The sequence below is a fragment of the Sardina pilchardus genome, chromosome 10 (genome assembly GCF_963854185.1).
Source record: "Sardina pilchardus chromosome 10, fSarPil1.1, whole genome shotgun sequence".
Lineage (NCBI taxonomy): Eukaryota > Metazoa > Chordata > Actinopteri > Clupeiformes > Clupeidae > Sardina > Sardina pilchardus.
In genome coordinates, this window is record NC_085003.1 from 31,386,190 (window position 1) to 31,398,689 (window position 12,500).

At 46.5% G+C, this 12,500-nt stretch overlaps 2 protein-coding genes across 4 annotated transcripts in view; both read right to left on the reverse strand.

The window, feature by feature from the left end:
* Positions 1 to 23: 23 nt before the first annotated feature.
* Positions 24 to 5,065, reverse strand: b3gnt9 (UDP-GlcNAc:betaGal beta-1,3-N-acetylglucosaminyltransferase 9). The gene is made up of 2 exons (XM_062547692.1): positions 5,024 to 5,065; positions 24 to 2,797 (listed from the first exon to the last, which is right to left on the reverse strand). Exon 2 carries the CDS (start codon positions 2,495 to 2,497, stop codon positions 1,055 to 1,057), a length of 1,443 nt encoding a protein of 480 aa, XP_062403676.1. The 5' UTR covers positions 2,498 to 2,797; positions 5,024 to 5,065; the 3' UTR covers positions 24 to 1,054.
* Positions 5,066 to 7,162: 2,097 nt separating this feature from the next.
* bbs2 (Bardet-Biedl syndrome 2) overlaps positions 7,163 to 12,500 on the reverse strand; it is a 13,669-nt gene continuing 8,331 nt past the window's right edge. For all 3 annotated transcript variants that reach the window (XM_062547702.1, XM_062547704.1, XM_062547701.1), the window contains 8 exons: positions 11,863 to 12,001; positions 11,610 to 11,781; positions 11,012 to 11,141; positions 10,473 to 10,592; positions 9,961 to 10,098; positions 8,953 to 9,065; positions 8,490 to 8,638; positions 7,163 to 7,829 (listed from right to left, as the gene is read on the reverse strand). In XM_062547702.1, the coding sequence (XP_062403686.1) occupies positions 7,723 to 7,829; positions 8,490 to 8,638; positions 8,953 to 9,065; positions 9,961 to 10,098; positions 10,473 to 10,592; positions 11,012 to 11,141; positions 11,610 to 11,781; positions 11,863 to 12,001 (1,068 nt within the window). In that variant the 3' untranslated portion in view covers positions 7,163 to 7,722. The remainder of the gene's footprint in view (positions 7,830 to 8,489; positions 8,639 to 8,952; positions 9,066 to 9,960; positions 10,099 to 10,472; positions 10,593 to 11,011; positions 11,142 to 11,609; positions 11,782 to 11,862; positions 12,002 to 12,500) is intronic.

Sequence of the window (12,500 nt, forward strand, 5' to 3'; positions counted from 1 at the left end):
TTAAGAAAGAAGAGCCCGTTGTTTCCTTTCATGTTTTTTCTTCTTTTCAAAAGAACAAGTTTTACATGCATGTGACTCTCCAGGAACCCTTTCAGTGTTTTCAAATTCTGAATTTAACATTTCTATTGTCAATAGACTTTACATACAGCAGACTATTCAGAGGTAATACTGATACATTTTCAAAGGTCATCATTCTAACAGCAGGTTTCATGCATCTGGAATGTTGGTCACTTCTGAGGTTATTTACATTTTGGCGTTAGGTCACTGCCTCTGATCTACAAGTCTGCCTGGGACAACATGGCACTCATAGCTGTTTGACTTGACGTAACAAACTTCATCTGATAGCACAAAGATTGCAAAGAAAACAGTCATTATTTCAAGGCAACAGTACCTTCAAGTGTTTCCAAGTCTGAATTTGTGCAAACAAAGTAAACTAGATTCACAAGGTTTTTGTGAATCCAAACACTCATCATGGAGTCTTTAAAGCTCTTTGAGTGCCTTCCACTCCAAATGTCCATTCTTCTGGGAAATGAAAAACATTTCCACTCTCTTGGGGAAATCCCTGCCGCCATCTTGTCTGATGCTGCAAATGGGCAGAGCAAACCTTCAAACCCTTGATTTTACTCGAGGGCACGAGTTCACAAAACTGTTGAATTCAATCTTGCCTCCACCACCTCACAAGAACTTATGTGCACAAACCAGCACATGACATATGACATACAAACATGCGTACATAATGAACAAAATATTTTTTTAAAAGGTGATTTGAGTGAAAACAATATAATTTATGATCCATATTAGGTTTTAAACCACTTTTATCGTATCGACACATTCACAGTATAGTCACAAGCTCAGTGTTCACAAGCGGATAAGAGATTATTTACACACCAGATGGCTCCCATTCATATTTTTTTTTTTTTTACATTTTGAGCCTGCGGCTCTTCAGACCTCTGGTGTGTGAATAATTCTCTTATCCTCTTATGATACGCTCATACTGGATCCTGCACCCATCCAACTTAGGCCTGGGATGTGCATGGCCCGTGCCTCTACACACTCAATGTTTCACAAATACTTTCTGCCCATAGTCCTCCTCCCCTGGGTCAGCTGGCCCTTTAGTGGCACTGGGGATCTTATCTCTCCACTTGAAGGGCCACGACGTGGGCGTGCGGTTGGTGTGACAGGAGAGGTGGGGGTCGTGCAGCAGATTGTACATGAGCCAGATCTGCGGCACCGTCAGGCTGTGCACCACCATCAGCTCGCGGTAGAAGCAGGGGTCGAACACCTGCAGGTGCGGCGCGGCCGAGGAGCGCACGATGCCGAACGTGCGGAAGCCCTCGTGCCGCGCGGGCTGCAGGCCGATGCGCTGCAGGCACATGCCCAGGAACACGTCGTCGATGGGGAACAGCTCCACCTCCTGGCACGCGCGGTTCAGCCGGAGCGCCGTGTGGCCCGACATGACGAAGCCGCCGCCGCCGGCGTATGACGGGTACACGCCCTGCCCGTACACGAACTCGGGCACGTAGTACTTGCTGCTGCGCCGGCGTATGGGTCGCGCCCGGACGATGATGTCGCCCACGAAGAGGTCCTTGTGGGCGTCGACCCCGCGCAACATCTCCAGGATGTTCTCCACGTTCACGTAGACGTCAGCGTCGCCCTTGAAGATGAACTTGACCCCCGCGCAGCTGTGGTTCACCCACTGCAGGAAGTGGGTCTCCTTGAGGGTGAGGTTGAAGAAGGTGTCCTCAAAGTCCCAGAGGAGGATGTCCCTGAAGGTGGCGCTCTCGTACGCCAGGAGCCTGTCCCACAGCGGCAGCGAGGTGCGATTCCTGGGCACTCCCAGCAGGAAGACCGTCTTGATGTCGACCCCTTCCTGGACGACGCCCTCTCGGCCCCAGGTGCGACGCACCACCTGCCTCTTGTCAAAGTCCGCAGCCACCGACTTCACAACTATGAGTAGATAAGGAGCTCCATCTGGGCCTCTGCATTTGTCTGGCTGATCGATCGTCATCCTGAAATCCCGGTTGTCCTTCTTGCGGAGGTAGTCCTCGAAGTCGAAGGGGGCAAGGGTCGGCCCCACTGCAGTCTTGGCCACAGTAGGCACAGGTTTCCTTGACCCACCTTTGGGCTTTTTTTTGGTTTTGGACTGAGCCTTGTTTTTGGACTGAGCCTTGGCTTTCAGCGCCGTCTTCATTGGCACGGAGCTGACCTGCGACTCTGGCCTGCACCGTGGTAAGTCTGGAGGCTTGGTCAGGGCCGGCCCTGTGCCTTGGCTATCCAACGGAGCCCCTAGAAGAGAGCGCGAGCTCGGTGCACCCTGCTCCAACTGCCAGCTCTCCCAAAAGGGTGTGAGACTGTGGTGGGCGTACAACAAGAGACAGAACAGTGCCAACAGGACGAGGGTACAAACCACGTCTCCCTTTAGGTGAATCCTTCTCATCGTGGCCGGCGCACAAACTCCCTCGCTAGTGGAAAAAAAAAGCCCCCTTTCTTCAAGCATGAATTACTTTCCCCATATGGGCCTTCTGTCCGGCCCCCTCAAAGTAAAGTCAGGCTGCGTCGGTGAGTGTGCTGCATGCTGGTTCTCCATTAGCAGAAGTCTGGAATGGCTCCTAACTGCTCCCTTCTGGGACAATTTGCATTCACGGCACTGCTGCAACTCCAGGGGTCTTGAGAGTAACCATCCCCAGGTCCAGCCATCTAAAGTCTCACGCCCATGGCATCAGACCTCTCTTGTGGCTCATTTATCAGGCTTTGTGATGTAGTCATTCCATGTTTGGTGTAGCCCTGTGTCACATCTCTGTGAATGGAAATATACCAAAATATACATGAATGTCCATTATTTACCAACCATAAGAATCCAGCCTGATATAATAGTAACCTATTCCATGTCTGGTACCTGTTACTGGAAATATACCATTGCATATATAATATTATCCTCTATTTACCACGCATACGAACTCTGTCTAGGCTGCTATAGGCCTACAGTAGGCTATGTGACGTCGCAGATATATACAGGCGTGTGTGGTACACTATAGCTGTTCCAGATGTGGGCTGCCTATGGAACAGAGCTGACCATGAGTCAGTCAGTGTTATATGCTGTGCGCATGCAAAACAGCAGGCTTAATGCAAACGCATAGCCTAATTTAGCGTTGAGCCGACACAATTAGGTTTTATTATTGGGGGCCAAGCAGCGAAGCTGCGAAGGCACCCATTGTGTTTCTATGTTTTCTTACTATTATTATTATTATAAACTATTATACCTCTGCCATTGGAGTCAATGGCAGCCCATAGAACCGACTGGTGAAAAGTTGTGAAATTTGGCACACTGATTGGGGACAGTCCAATAATTAATTTCACCAAGTTTCATGTCGGCACCTCTTATGCTCTAGCGCCACTAACAGGTCAAAGTTGGACATACGTTCACGCACGTAACTTTTGAACCCTTTGGCCAATTTTAAAAAAACAGGTATCTTTGGAATCCTTGGACCAGCCCGAGTTCAACGCACCCTGTGACGTCATTTTCCGCCATGATGGATTTTCCGCCATTTTGGATTTTATCAAAAACACTTAAAGGATTATATCGGTCACAGCTTTTGTCCGATCGACACCAAACTTGACACAGAGTATCCACAGACCATGCCTTATTCAGCTCGTGCTTTGTTTCTTCGGAACTTTAACCGTTGGCCCGTAACAGCCAATCGAAATTCGCGGCGAAGCCGCCAAACAGGAAGTGGGCTCATATTTCAGCAACCCTTGCACGCATCAAAACCAAACTTAGTACATGGACCCAAGACCCCATCAGGAGGAGGCTCAAGGAATTTGGTGACCTTCAACCTCTAGGGGGCGCTGCAATTAGCAAAAAGGCATTTTGGCCTGTAGCTGTTGATGTGTTTGGAATTAAAACTTGCTACTGATGCCTGGTTATACTGTTGAAGGTCCTTAGGATGAACCAGCTCAATTTGTGACATCATCATATTTTATTCGGCCGCCATATTGGATTAAATCAAAATCCCTTAAACATTTCCACAGGTCACAAAATGTGTCCGATCTTCACGAAACTTCACACAGATGATCTTCAGCCCGAGTCTAATATAGGCCTTGCTTTTCGGAATGATATCTTAAACCGTTCACCCGCAACAGCCAATCGAAATTGGCGGCGAAGCCGCCGAACAGGATATGGGCTTGAATCTCGGCCAATGTTGGGTTGTTTGACATAAAAATTCTTCTGACTGCTTAAAGCTATATACCTGACTGAACAGCATTGAGTTACCATGGCAACTCTGGCCTTTTGACCAGCCTGCTTGGCCCCCACATTGCTGCTTGCAGCTATATTTATTATTATTATTATTATATTTGTTGCCCCTCTTTCCGATATTGTTTAAAATGTCTTAGACGTTATTGCTGCTCTTGACTCAGAGGCGACACACCTCCTTCCAGATATCCAGCTGCCAGACTCGCATGCGCTGGATGTCTCCCTTTACAGAAATCACATGCCCTTACACGAATTTAAAGGCTCGTACATTATGCCTATATCGGAATAAATGTACCAAATCTCGCATGCAAGCATCCCTTGCCTGGTAAAGTAAGACTAATTAAAGGGGCGTGACTCATGTTATGCAAGAGTACGTAAGATTTCTCAAAGTTGAAAAACGTAATGGCATGCAGGAGAACACAGTGTTCCCATCCTTTTCAGGTTTTATCTGAAATAGCCTACTGATGGCACGGGCAAAACAGAACAGTGAAATGGAACTGCGTGTCTACAAAAAAAGAGATTCGGAAAAAAGTTGTTAAAATATGCACTCAGCGTTTACTTTCCAAAAATGTGCAGTCTCCTTTACAAAACCAGGGAAGTTTTTGCATACTCATGTGTCTGAAATGCAAAGTAAAACAGCCCAATAAACTACCACATGATGTGACTTGCATCAGTTACCTATGAACAGTTATGTCAAACTCCAGCATTTTTCCATCAATACATGTTCTGATCAGCAACAGCATGCAATGCAGGTCATCCCCCAACACTTACCAGAATGCGAGAGTCCCCAAGTACTTCAATTACCGAATACAACGGCAGGGCTGGACTGGGACCAAAAAACGGCCCGGGCATTTTTTGGCCATAGTGGCCCACCATGATAATTTACACGATAAAACATATGTGCACACTGTTTTGTTTGTAAAAAATATTTAAGTAAACCGCAGTAGCCTGCATGGAAGCGAGTAGGCTAGCCTACCCTTGCTAAAAAATATTAATTATTATACACTCACTCACTCACTCACTCACTCACTCACTCACTCACTCACTCACTCACTCACTCACACACACTCACACACACTCACACACACACACACACACACACACACACACACACACACACACACACACACACACACACACACACACACACACACTAAACCAGCAAGGATGAGGTTGTGCACAAAACTCATGCTATTAAATGCTTCACTAAATAAAACCTGCTATAATTTATGTTGAGGATTTGCACAGTTTTAGCCAACAATTCACCTTGATACTATTTAGTGAAGATGTATAGGCTACACATCCCAAAACATTTTCATTGTTAATTCCATGGGCCATCACCATTCCTGTTTCATTCCATGCGTCTGACTGCATGTCTGTGTGTATGGGTGTCTGCTTGTCTGCGCAAAGAAATGTGATAGTTTGCTTGTTATACTGCGTCAAGATTGACAACAATTTCGACCAATCGTGACTGTCTTAAGATTTCAGAAGGTTGATGGCGAGCCGACAACTCGTTAATTTGATGGGTTTCGCAATTCAAATGCATGCGAGAGGGGTAGGCCTACACAGAAACCACACAAAAAGACGCGCTCACACTATAAAACTTTGTTTTGCTATAGTAGGCAGGTTAATACATCTAAGAAGCAAGGGGAAGCAGCCGTCGCAGATTTCAAACGTTTAATTGTTCGTTGTGCGCCCAAAAAGTTCAGCCAACATTTCGGCTACTTCTTACCTGGCTCACAGTAGCTATTCTGACCTCCTCCTCCTCAATCTGTCCCTGCTGGGTCACGTCTCTCACCTCCTCCTCCGAATCAATTTGAATAGCTACTCCTTCCTCTGTGTAACTACTCTGTTGCACACTCGCATGTGCCTCTCAAGCCTGTGCACTCGGTGCTGCTTCTGCACCGCTGCTATGTCGACGGCCCCTGTTTGAACTTGTGGTGGCAAACATTTCTGTAATTTTAGCACATTTTTGCTGCATCCACTTGTAGGCTTTTGCCTTTTATCTCGCAACTTCTCTGCGCCCCCCTTGCGCTTTTGTGGTTTGTCTTTGTACATTTTCATATACGGACGGTCTCAAACTCCAGTCGAACTCCAAGAGGGAGATGAGGCCGGGCAAAGCCATCGATATATGGCTTTGAGGCCGGGAGGGAGACAGGGAGGGGCCTGAGATTTCATTGGACTGGCTCAATGTCCATTAAGGCAGTCAACCAATGGGCCGCGATTCGCTACCCTTGCGGCCGTACGCTATATAAATGAGCCTAATATTTGTTTTATAATTACGAAATTATGACAGCCTCGGCCCAATATGCGTCGGCCCACCGGGCATTGCCCGGTATGCCCTATGGCCAGTCCATGCCTGTACAACGGCCAAACCGAACATCTGGTTTCTATATTAAATCTGCGCCTCCAGAATATCCAAGAAGAACTTTTAAAGTCCTGAAACTTGCTAAATAAAAGTCGGAGAGTGCCTGCACATCCTTTGCCTCGCTGCTAATTTCCCACTAAAGTAACATGTGGAACTTATTCCCCCTAAAACAAAATGTGCTCGTTTTTGGAACGCTCACATATTTTAACGGAGGGTTCTTCCCCCCTGCGCACGTGACGCACTCGGGAGTCTGTTGGATGTACGGTGAGCCAGATGCCAGCGCAGCAACTCCAGTCGCGCGCCTTGAGACACTGCATGCGAAGTGGGCCGCGCATGAGAGAATGGCTCGTCGGGCCGTCCGCTTCCGCGGTGATTGATGTCATGGATTTTCTGCACCACATGTGCAAGTTGCCCCTACCACATTCAGAAGTGGTAACAATTACACACCCAATACCACCCTCCTCCCCCTCCAAAAAGCAGAGTGCCAAAAAACACAGTGCTCTGTGGTCTGGGAAAAGGGAGAACGAAAATGACGTGTTTTTCACACAATCTTTTTATTCAAAGTTTACACTCACAAACAGCGTAACAATGACTCCCTATTTACAAACTGCAAAAGTATAAATAATACATAACACAATTCTCTTGTAAACAATGAAAAAGTATACATTCCTTTGGCTAAAATAACATTTACAACTTCACCACACCATTATTCACATCTTTATCCTATAAAAAAGTTGTCAAAATTGAGCCCCGTCTTTCCAATCTCAACATGTTCCCTCAACAAGTAATAAGTAGTGCACTGTTTATCATCTCCGAACCATCCTTCCTCAAGGCTTAAGGTGACGGACAAACGTATAAGCAACCTTCCTCTTTCGTTTCTCTCCGAGGCCTTTAGTGGCCAGAGCCATGTTTTGCCCCACAATGATTAGAAGTGAGAGAGGGAGAGAGAAAGATAGGGGAAATAGAAAGAACGAGAAGAGAAGAAGGAGGGATGTACAGAATGAGAGAGATTTGCCAGTAATTTGTAGTGTATCGGTATTGCAGTGGGTACCGGCCCTGAGTGGAGGTCAGTGGCGGGGGGGGGGGGGGGGGTGAAGGGAGCTCAGCTAGAGGCAGTTCCTGCTTTCATGATTTTGAAGAGGGCGTTGACGTTGTTGTTCTTGATGGCGTCTCGACACGCAGAGATGACCTGGTTCTTTGGTTTCCCCACTGAGAAAGACAAAGGCCAGATTGCACTCAAAACACTGAGAATATGTTGCTGATTTGAATCAATTTTTAACCACAAGCAACACATGTACCCCAGTGAAACAGTTAACAATATTACAGTTAAAGGTTTGGCACACAATGAAGCATACGCTTTACCTGTGCTCTAAATGGCTCTGTTTGCATTGTGGGCCAAACTTGCTACTTTAAGCTCCTGGCCCAAGGAGCGTTTACATCCTAAGATGGTCTACATTCTTGTTTCTACTGTTTTCAAGGATCACTTTCATATCATTAGTCCTCTCTCCTGTTTAGGAACATCATTAACTCGTTCAACCTTCTGTTGATGATGACACATTCAAAACTGGTGGAAATGCAGGCTGGTTTACTAGATAGTGTAGAAGCGGGTGCGCACATCTGAATATTAAAAGTAGGTGCTGGACTCAAAAGAGCAACAGTAAAAAGGACAAAAAAGTCCGCACACTAAGGCTCCAATAGATTATTTATTTTATTCACCACATGTAGGTGAATAAAAGAAATAATCTATTGGCGCCTTAGTGTGCGGACTTTTTTGTCCTTTTTACTGGTTTACTAGATAGCACAAAGGTTTTAATTGGAAAAATTCTGAACTGAACTGGTTCAAAAGCCCATGTCCAAACCCTCACACACCTCTGAGTCGGCCGGCCCGTTGTATGGCCTGGTTGACGGACTTGAGACAGGCGAGCAGCGCGTTGTGGTTGTTGGAGCGGATCTTGTACTCGTTGACCAGGTCCCTGTTCAGATCATACAGTTCGATGTATCGCTTCTTCATGGTCCTCCTGTATAAGAGCACAGGAGAAGACAGAGACACAGAGAGAGGAGAGCAAGCGAGATAAGAAAGTCATTGCTGAGAGAACTTGAGAGAACCTGGTTCTGAAAAAATGTCAGACGCGTATATTAGGTTGTTTCTTTGGTATTGGGGATGAACCAAAATTAAGAAAAATGAACCAAGGTGCTCCTCACAGTAGATGTCTTTATTCTGAAAGTTTTAACATCTGATATGTCACTGTTGATACTAAAAGCATTTAAAAAGTACACTTAATAGAGTGGCTTGGTTGCATTTTTCCTCCGAGGCAGAGGGGGCAGCACTCACATGTCTCCCATGAGCCTGGCGTCCTCCGCCTGCACCAGCATGTTGCGGATGTGATTAGAATGGTCCGCCATGGCGGCCGTCAGCTTCTGGTGAACAGAGTGGAACTCGTCCACCTACGGAAAACAACAAATATGGGCAACCACCGTTAATGCACATATATGGACATTCAGGAAGCCAGGGTTCCAAAGTGGTTTAGGTGCAGCTGGGTGTAAAAACTGAGATTAAACTTTCTCCAGGCAGACATACAGAAGAATCAAAACCACTGTCATGTACAGTAAGACAGAGGCACATTCAGAAAAGCCAGGTAGAAGAGAGGTACAGTAATTTGGGTGTTGGTGTACAATTTAAGATATAACCCACTCCGTAGAACTACCATTATTAATGCACGTGCAGTACTTTTGTAGTCCTTGGTGTGAAATTAGAGTTTAAACAAAATGACTCCGAAAGGGAGTACACAGGATATACAGGATGGCTAAAAATCTGGCTAAACATCTGGCTACTGTGAGCTTTTAGGGAGCTCACAATGATCCCTTAGTACGGGACCCATCAGACCCATCTATAGGAAGTGGGTCCCTCTCAGGTGCGTTGAGGGTGGGAGGCAAGCTTGGGTAACACAGTGGCATTGTTGCCTGCCATCTGCCCCGCTAAGTCCAATGAGAGTAAAGTGAGAACTGCAGATGCTGTGTCTAGAGAACGGAAGTGTGGCTGTCTCGAGGAACTGCAGCTGTTCGGGCCCTCAGCCAAGTTAACGCTAAACATGCCCCAGGGGTTTCCACAAAGCCTATGTGCATGGCTTAGCACTGCACTCAATTACTCACTTTCTATTGCTCAGAAAAAGTTTTCACACTGATGCAGTAGTGGTCACACTACTCAAGACTAAAACATTTATGAAGTTTAAACATTGAGCACATGGCGTTACGGCTGTCAGACATGAACTCAGCGAGCCTATCTGGATTCAGAGTGTATTCTCAAAGAAATAACACACACACACACACACACAAAACTCACCTCAGTCAGGGTAGTCCTGAGCTCCTGGAAGTAGCTAGGAAAGTCTGCCTCTGCCTGCAGGTCTTCAATGGCTAAAAAGGAGGTCAGTGATTGGACCAGATCCCCCGCCAGATCAATGTCATCTGTATTAAGAGTGATCTGATTGGACAGATTTACATTAGTCACAGTCATGAGCACTCATCTCATCCAGTTTGATGAAGGCAACTATGCACTGCAGTGGATTTTCCATTCTACATTTAGAGAAAATGTATCTACACTGTTTAACATACAGTTCATAAAGTGAAAATACAACTCACAGTCAAAACCTACAGTATGTGCATGCATCACTGGACAAACACACGCACACAGACACACAGACACACACAGACACACACAGACACACACAGACACACACAGACACACACACACACACACAGACACACAGACACACAGACACACAGACACAGACACAGACACAGACACAGACACAGACACAGACACACACACACACACACACACACACACACACACACCTCTCCGCTTGACTGCATGCTGATGGTGAGCAGTCCTCCGCCACGTAGACATGTGAAGGTCACGTCTGGACTTTCGATGCCTTCTGGCAGCAGGAAGTTCTGGTTCAACCACATGACCACCTGACCAGTCACACACACACACACACACACACAAACCGTCACTTCCGAGTTATACTGTAAGATCATATTTTAGGACGCAACAAAAATCTGGTAAGTCTGGTAAATCGGTCTAAATTTGTTCTCTGAAAACAATACTTGAATTGTTTTTCTGAACAAATTCAATCCAACATTTTACGATCAGTTGGGCTATGAATGTGTGTGTGGGTGTGGGTGTGTGTAAGTATACATGTATGTGCGCATGAGTGAGTGTGTGTGTGTGTGTGTGTGTGTGTGTGTGTGTATATGAGTGTGTAAGTACTGTATGTGTGTGCGTGCGTGTGTGTGTGTGTGTGTGTGTGCGCGCGCGTGTGTGTGTGTGTGTGCGCATTCCTCGTGAGCGGAAGTGTGTGTTTGTTTATGTGTCTTCCTCATGTGCTCACCCTCTGGGGCCGGTCATTGACGGTGAAGGCCACGCGTCCCGTTGGCTGAGGGGCGTCGGGCTCTACGCTCAGGTCGTACATGGAGAAGCGCGGGAGCTGCCGGGTGATCTCAAACACATGGAACTGTGTGCTGTGGAAAACAATGTCGGTAGAAAATTCAAAACTAAACTTTCTACAAAGTATCAGAAAACATAACCTATACTCTTCTTTTTTCATGAATGTGCTCTGATATTTAACCGTCAGCGATAAAGAAAGATGGTTTTCAATCTTATTTCCATTCCACAAAACTGGATATGCCATTCCATTCTATTCCATATATATCCCCACCACATGAATGTTAAGTGTTGATGTGTTTGAAATTGAGTAATGGAAGTGGTGATTTTTTTGTAGGGAGATCTGTACGTGTTATTTTATCATCCTGTTTATGTTTACGTTGTAGTGTGTGTTATGTGTGGTGTCTTAAGCTACTGGGACCTTGAATTTCCCTTTGGGGATCAATAAAGTATCTATCTATCTATCTATCTATCTATCTATCTATTTATCCATGTGTTCAAACTTGGATAATGAAAGCAGTGCTTTTTTGTAGGGAAATTTGTACCTGTTTTTCCCTCCCACGAAGGCTTTGACGTGCAGGTCGACGGGGATGTCTTTGGGGGGGATGATGGGGACGCGTACGCAGCCGGAGAGATTCTGGGCGCTCGGGTGCACCACGTGACTCTCGCCCTCGAAGATGCCCTCGGCGAAGATCAGCACGGCCCGGATGATGGTTTCTGGGAAAAAAACGAGACGTGCTTCACTTGCACTGTGTGCGGCGGGAGTCTTTTCCCCGGGTCGGTATTGCCAGCCAGTACCGTTTGGGGTGGAGATGCTCAGCTCGATGTGGGCCCTCTGGCTCTCCGTAGCGGCGCGGACGGCGAGGGCAGTCTGGAGCTGAGTGTTGGCCGGGATGACGCCCATACCCGAGTCCCCCTCAGACGCTCCTGTAGTGGCCTGGAACACAGCGAACATTCAAATGGAATAGGCTCATGGGCATGGATGATGATAGCGGGACAGGCTTTGTAGACCTAAACGGCTGGGCATATTTTGACAGGAACAGGCTAGCTACTATGTAGTGATGAGAGACCACACAATGTTAAGCCACTTACAGCGTTAAGAGGCGAAATAAAATGTTGTGCGCCAAAGTTAAGCTAATTTCAACTTTTGTGGCAACAAGCAATGGCAGCGATGAGCAGGTCGCTCCATTTCAGCATGAGGTTTCAGGCTGCTCTAGTAAGTATACATGTATGAGGAGGCCAGTTTAATTGCATGACATGTGGAAGGATAAGGGGCAGAACTGAGCTTGGTCCATTTGGCCCAAACTAGAGAGAGAACAACCACACGCTTCAGTCTCCAACAGGAGACAAGTCAGTGCCTGCAAGGATCTTGGGAGTGTTTTTGTTGGCTGCTCTGTGCGTGTCTGAGGTTGTTAAAATATTAGGGTTCATCGGAC

Coding starts and splice junctions, on each gene's coding strand:
- b3gnt9 (XM_062547692.1), bottom strand. CDS start 2,497: ATGCTTGAAGAAAGGGGGCTTTTTTTTTCCACTAGCGAGGGAGTTTGT.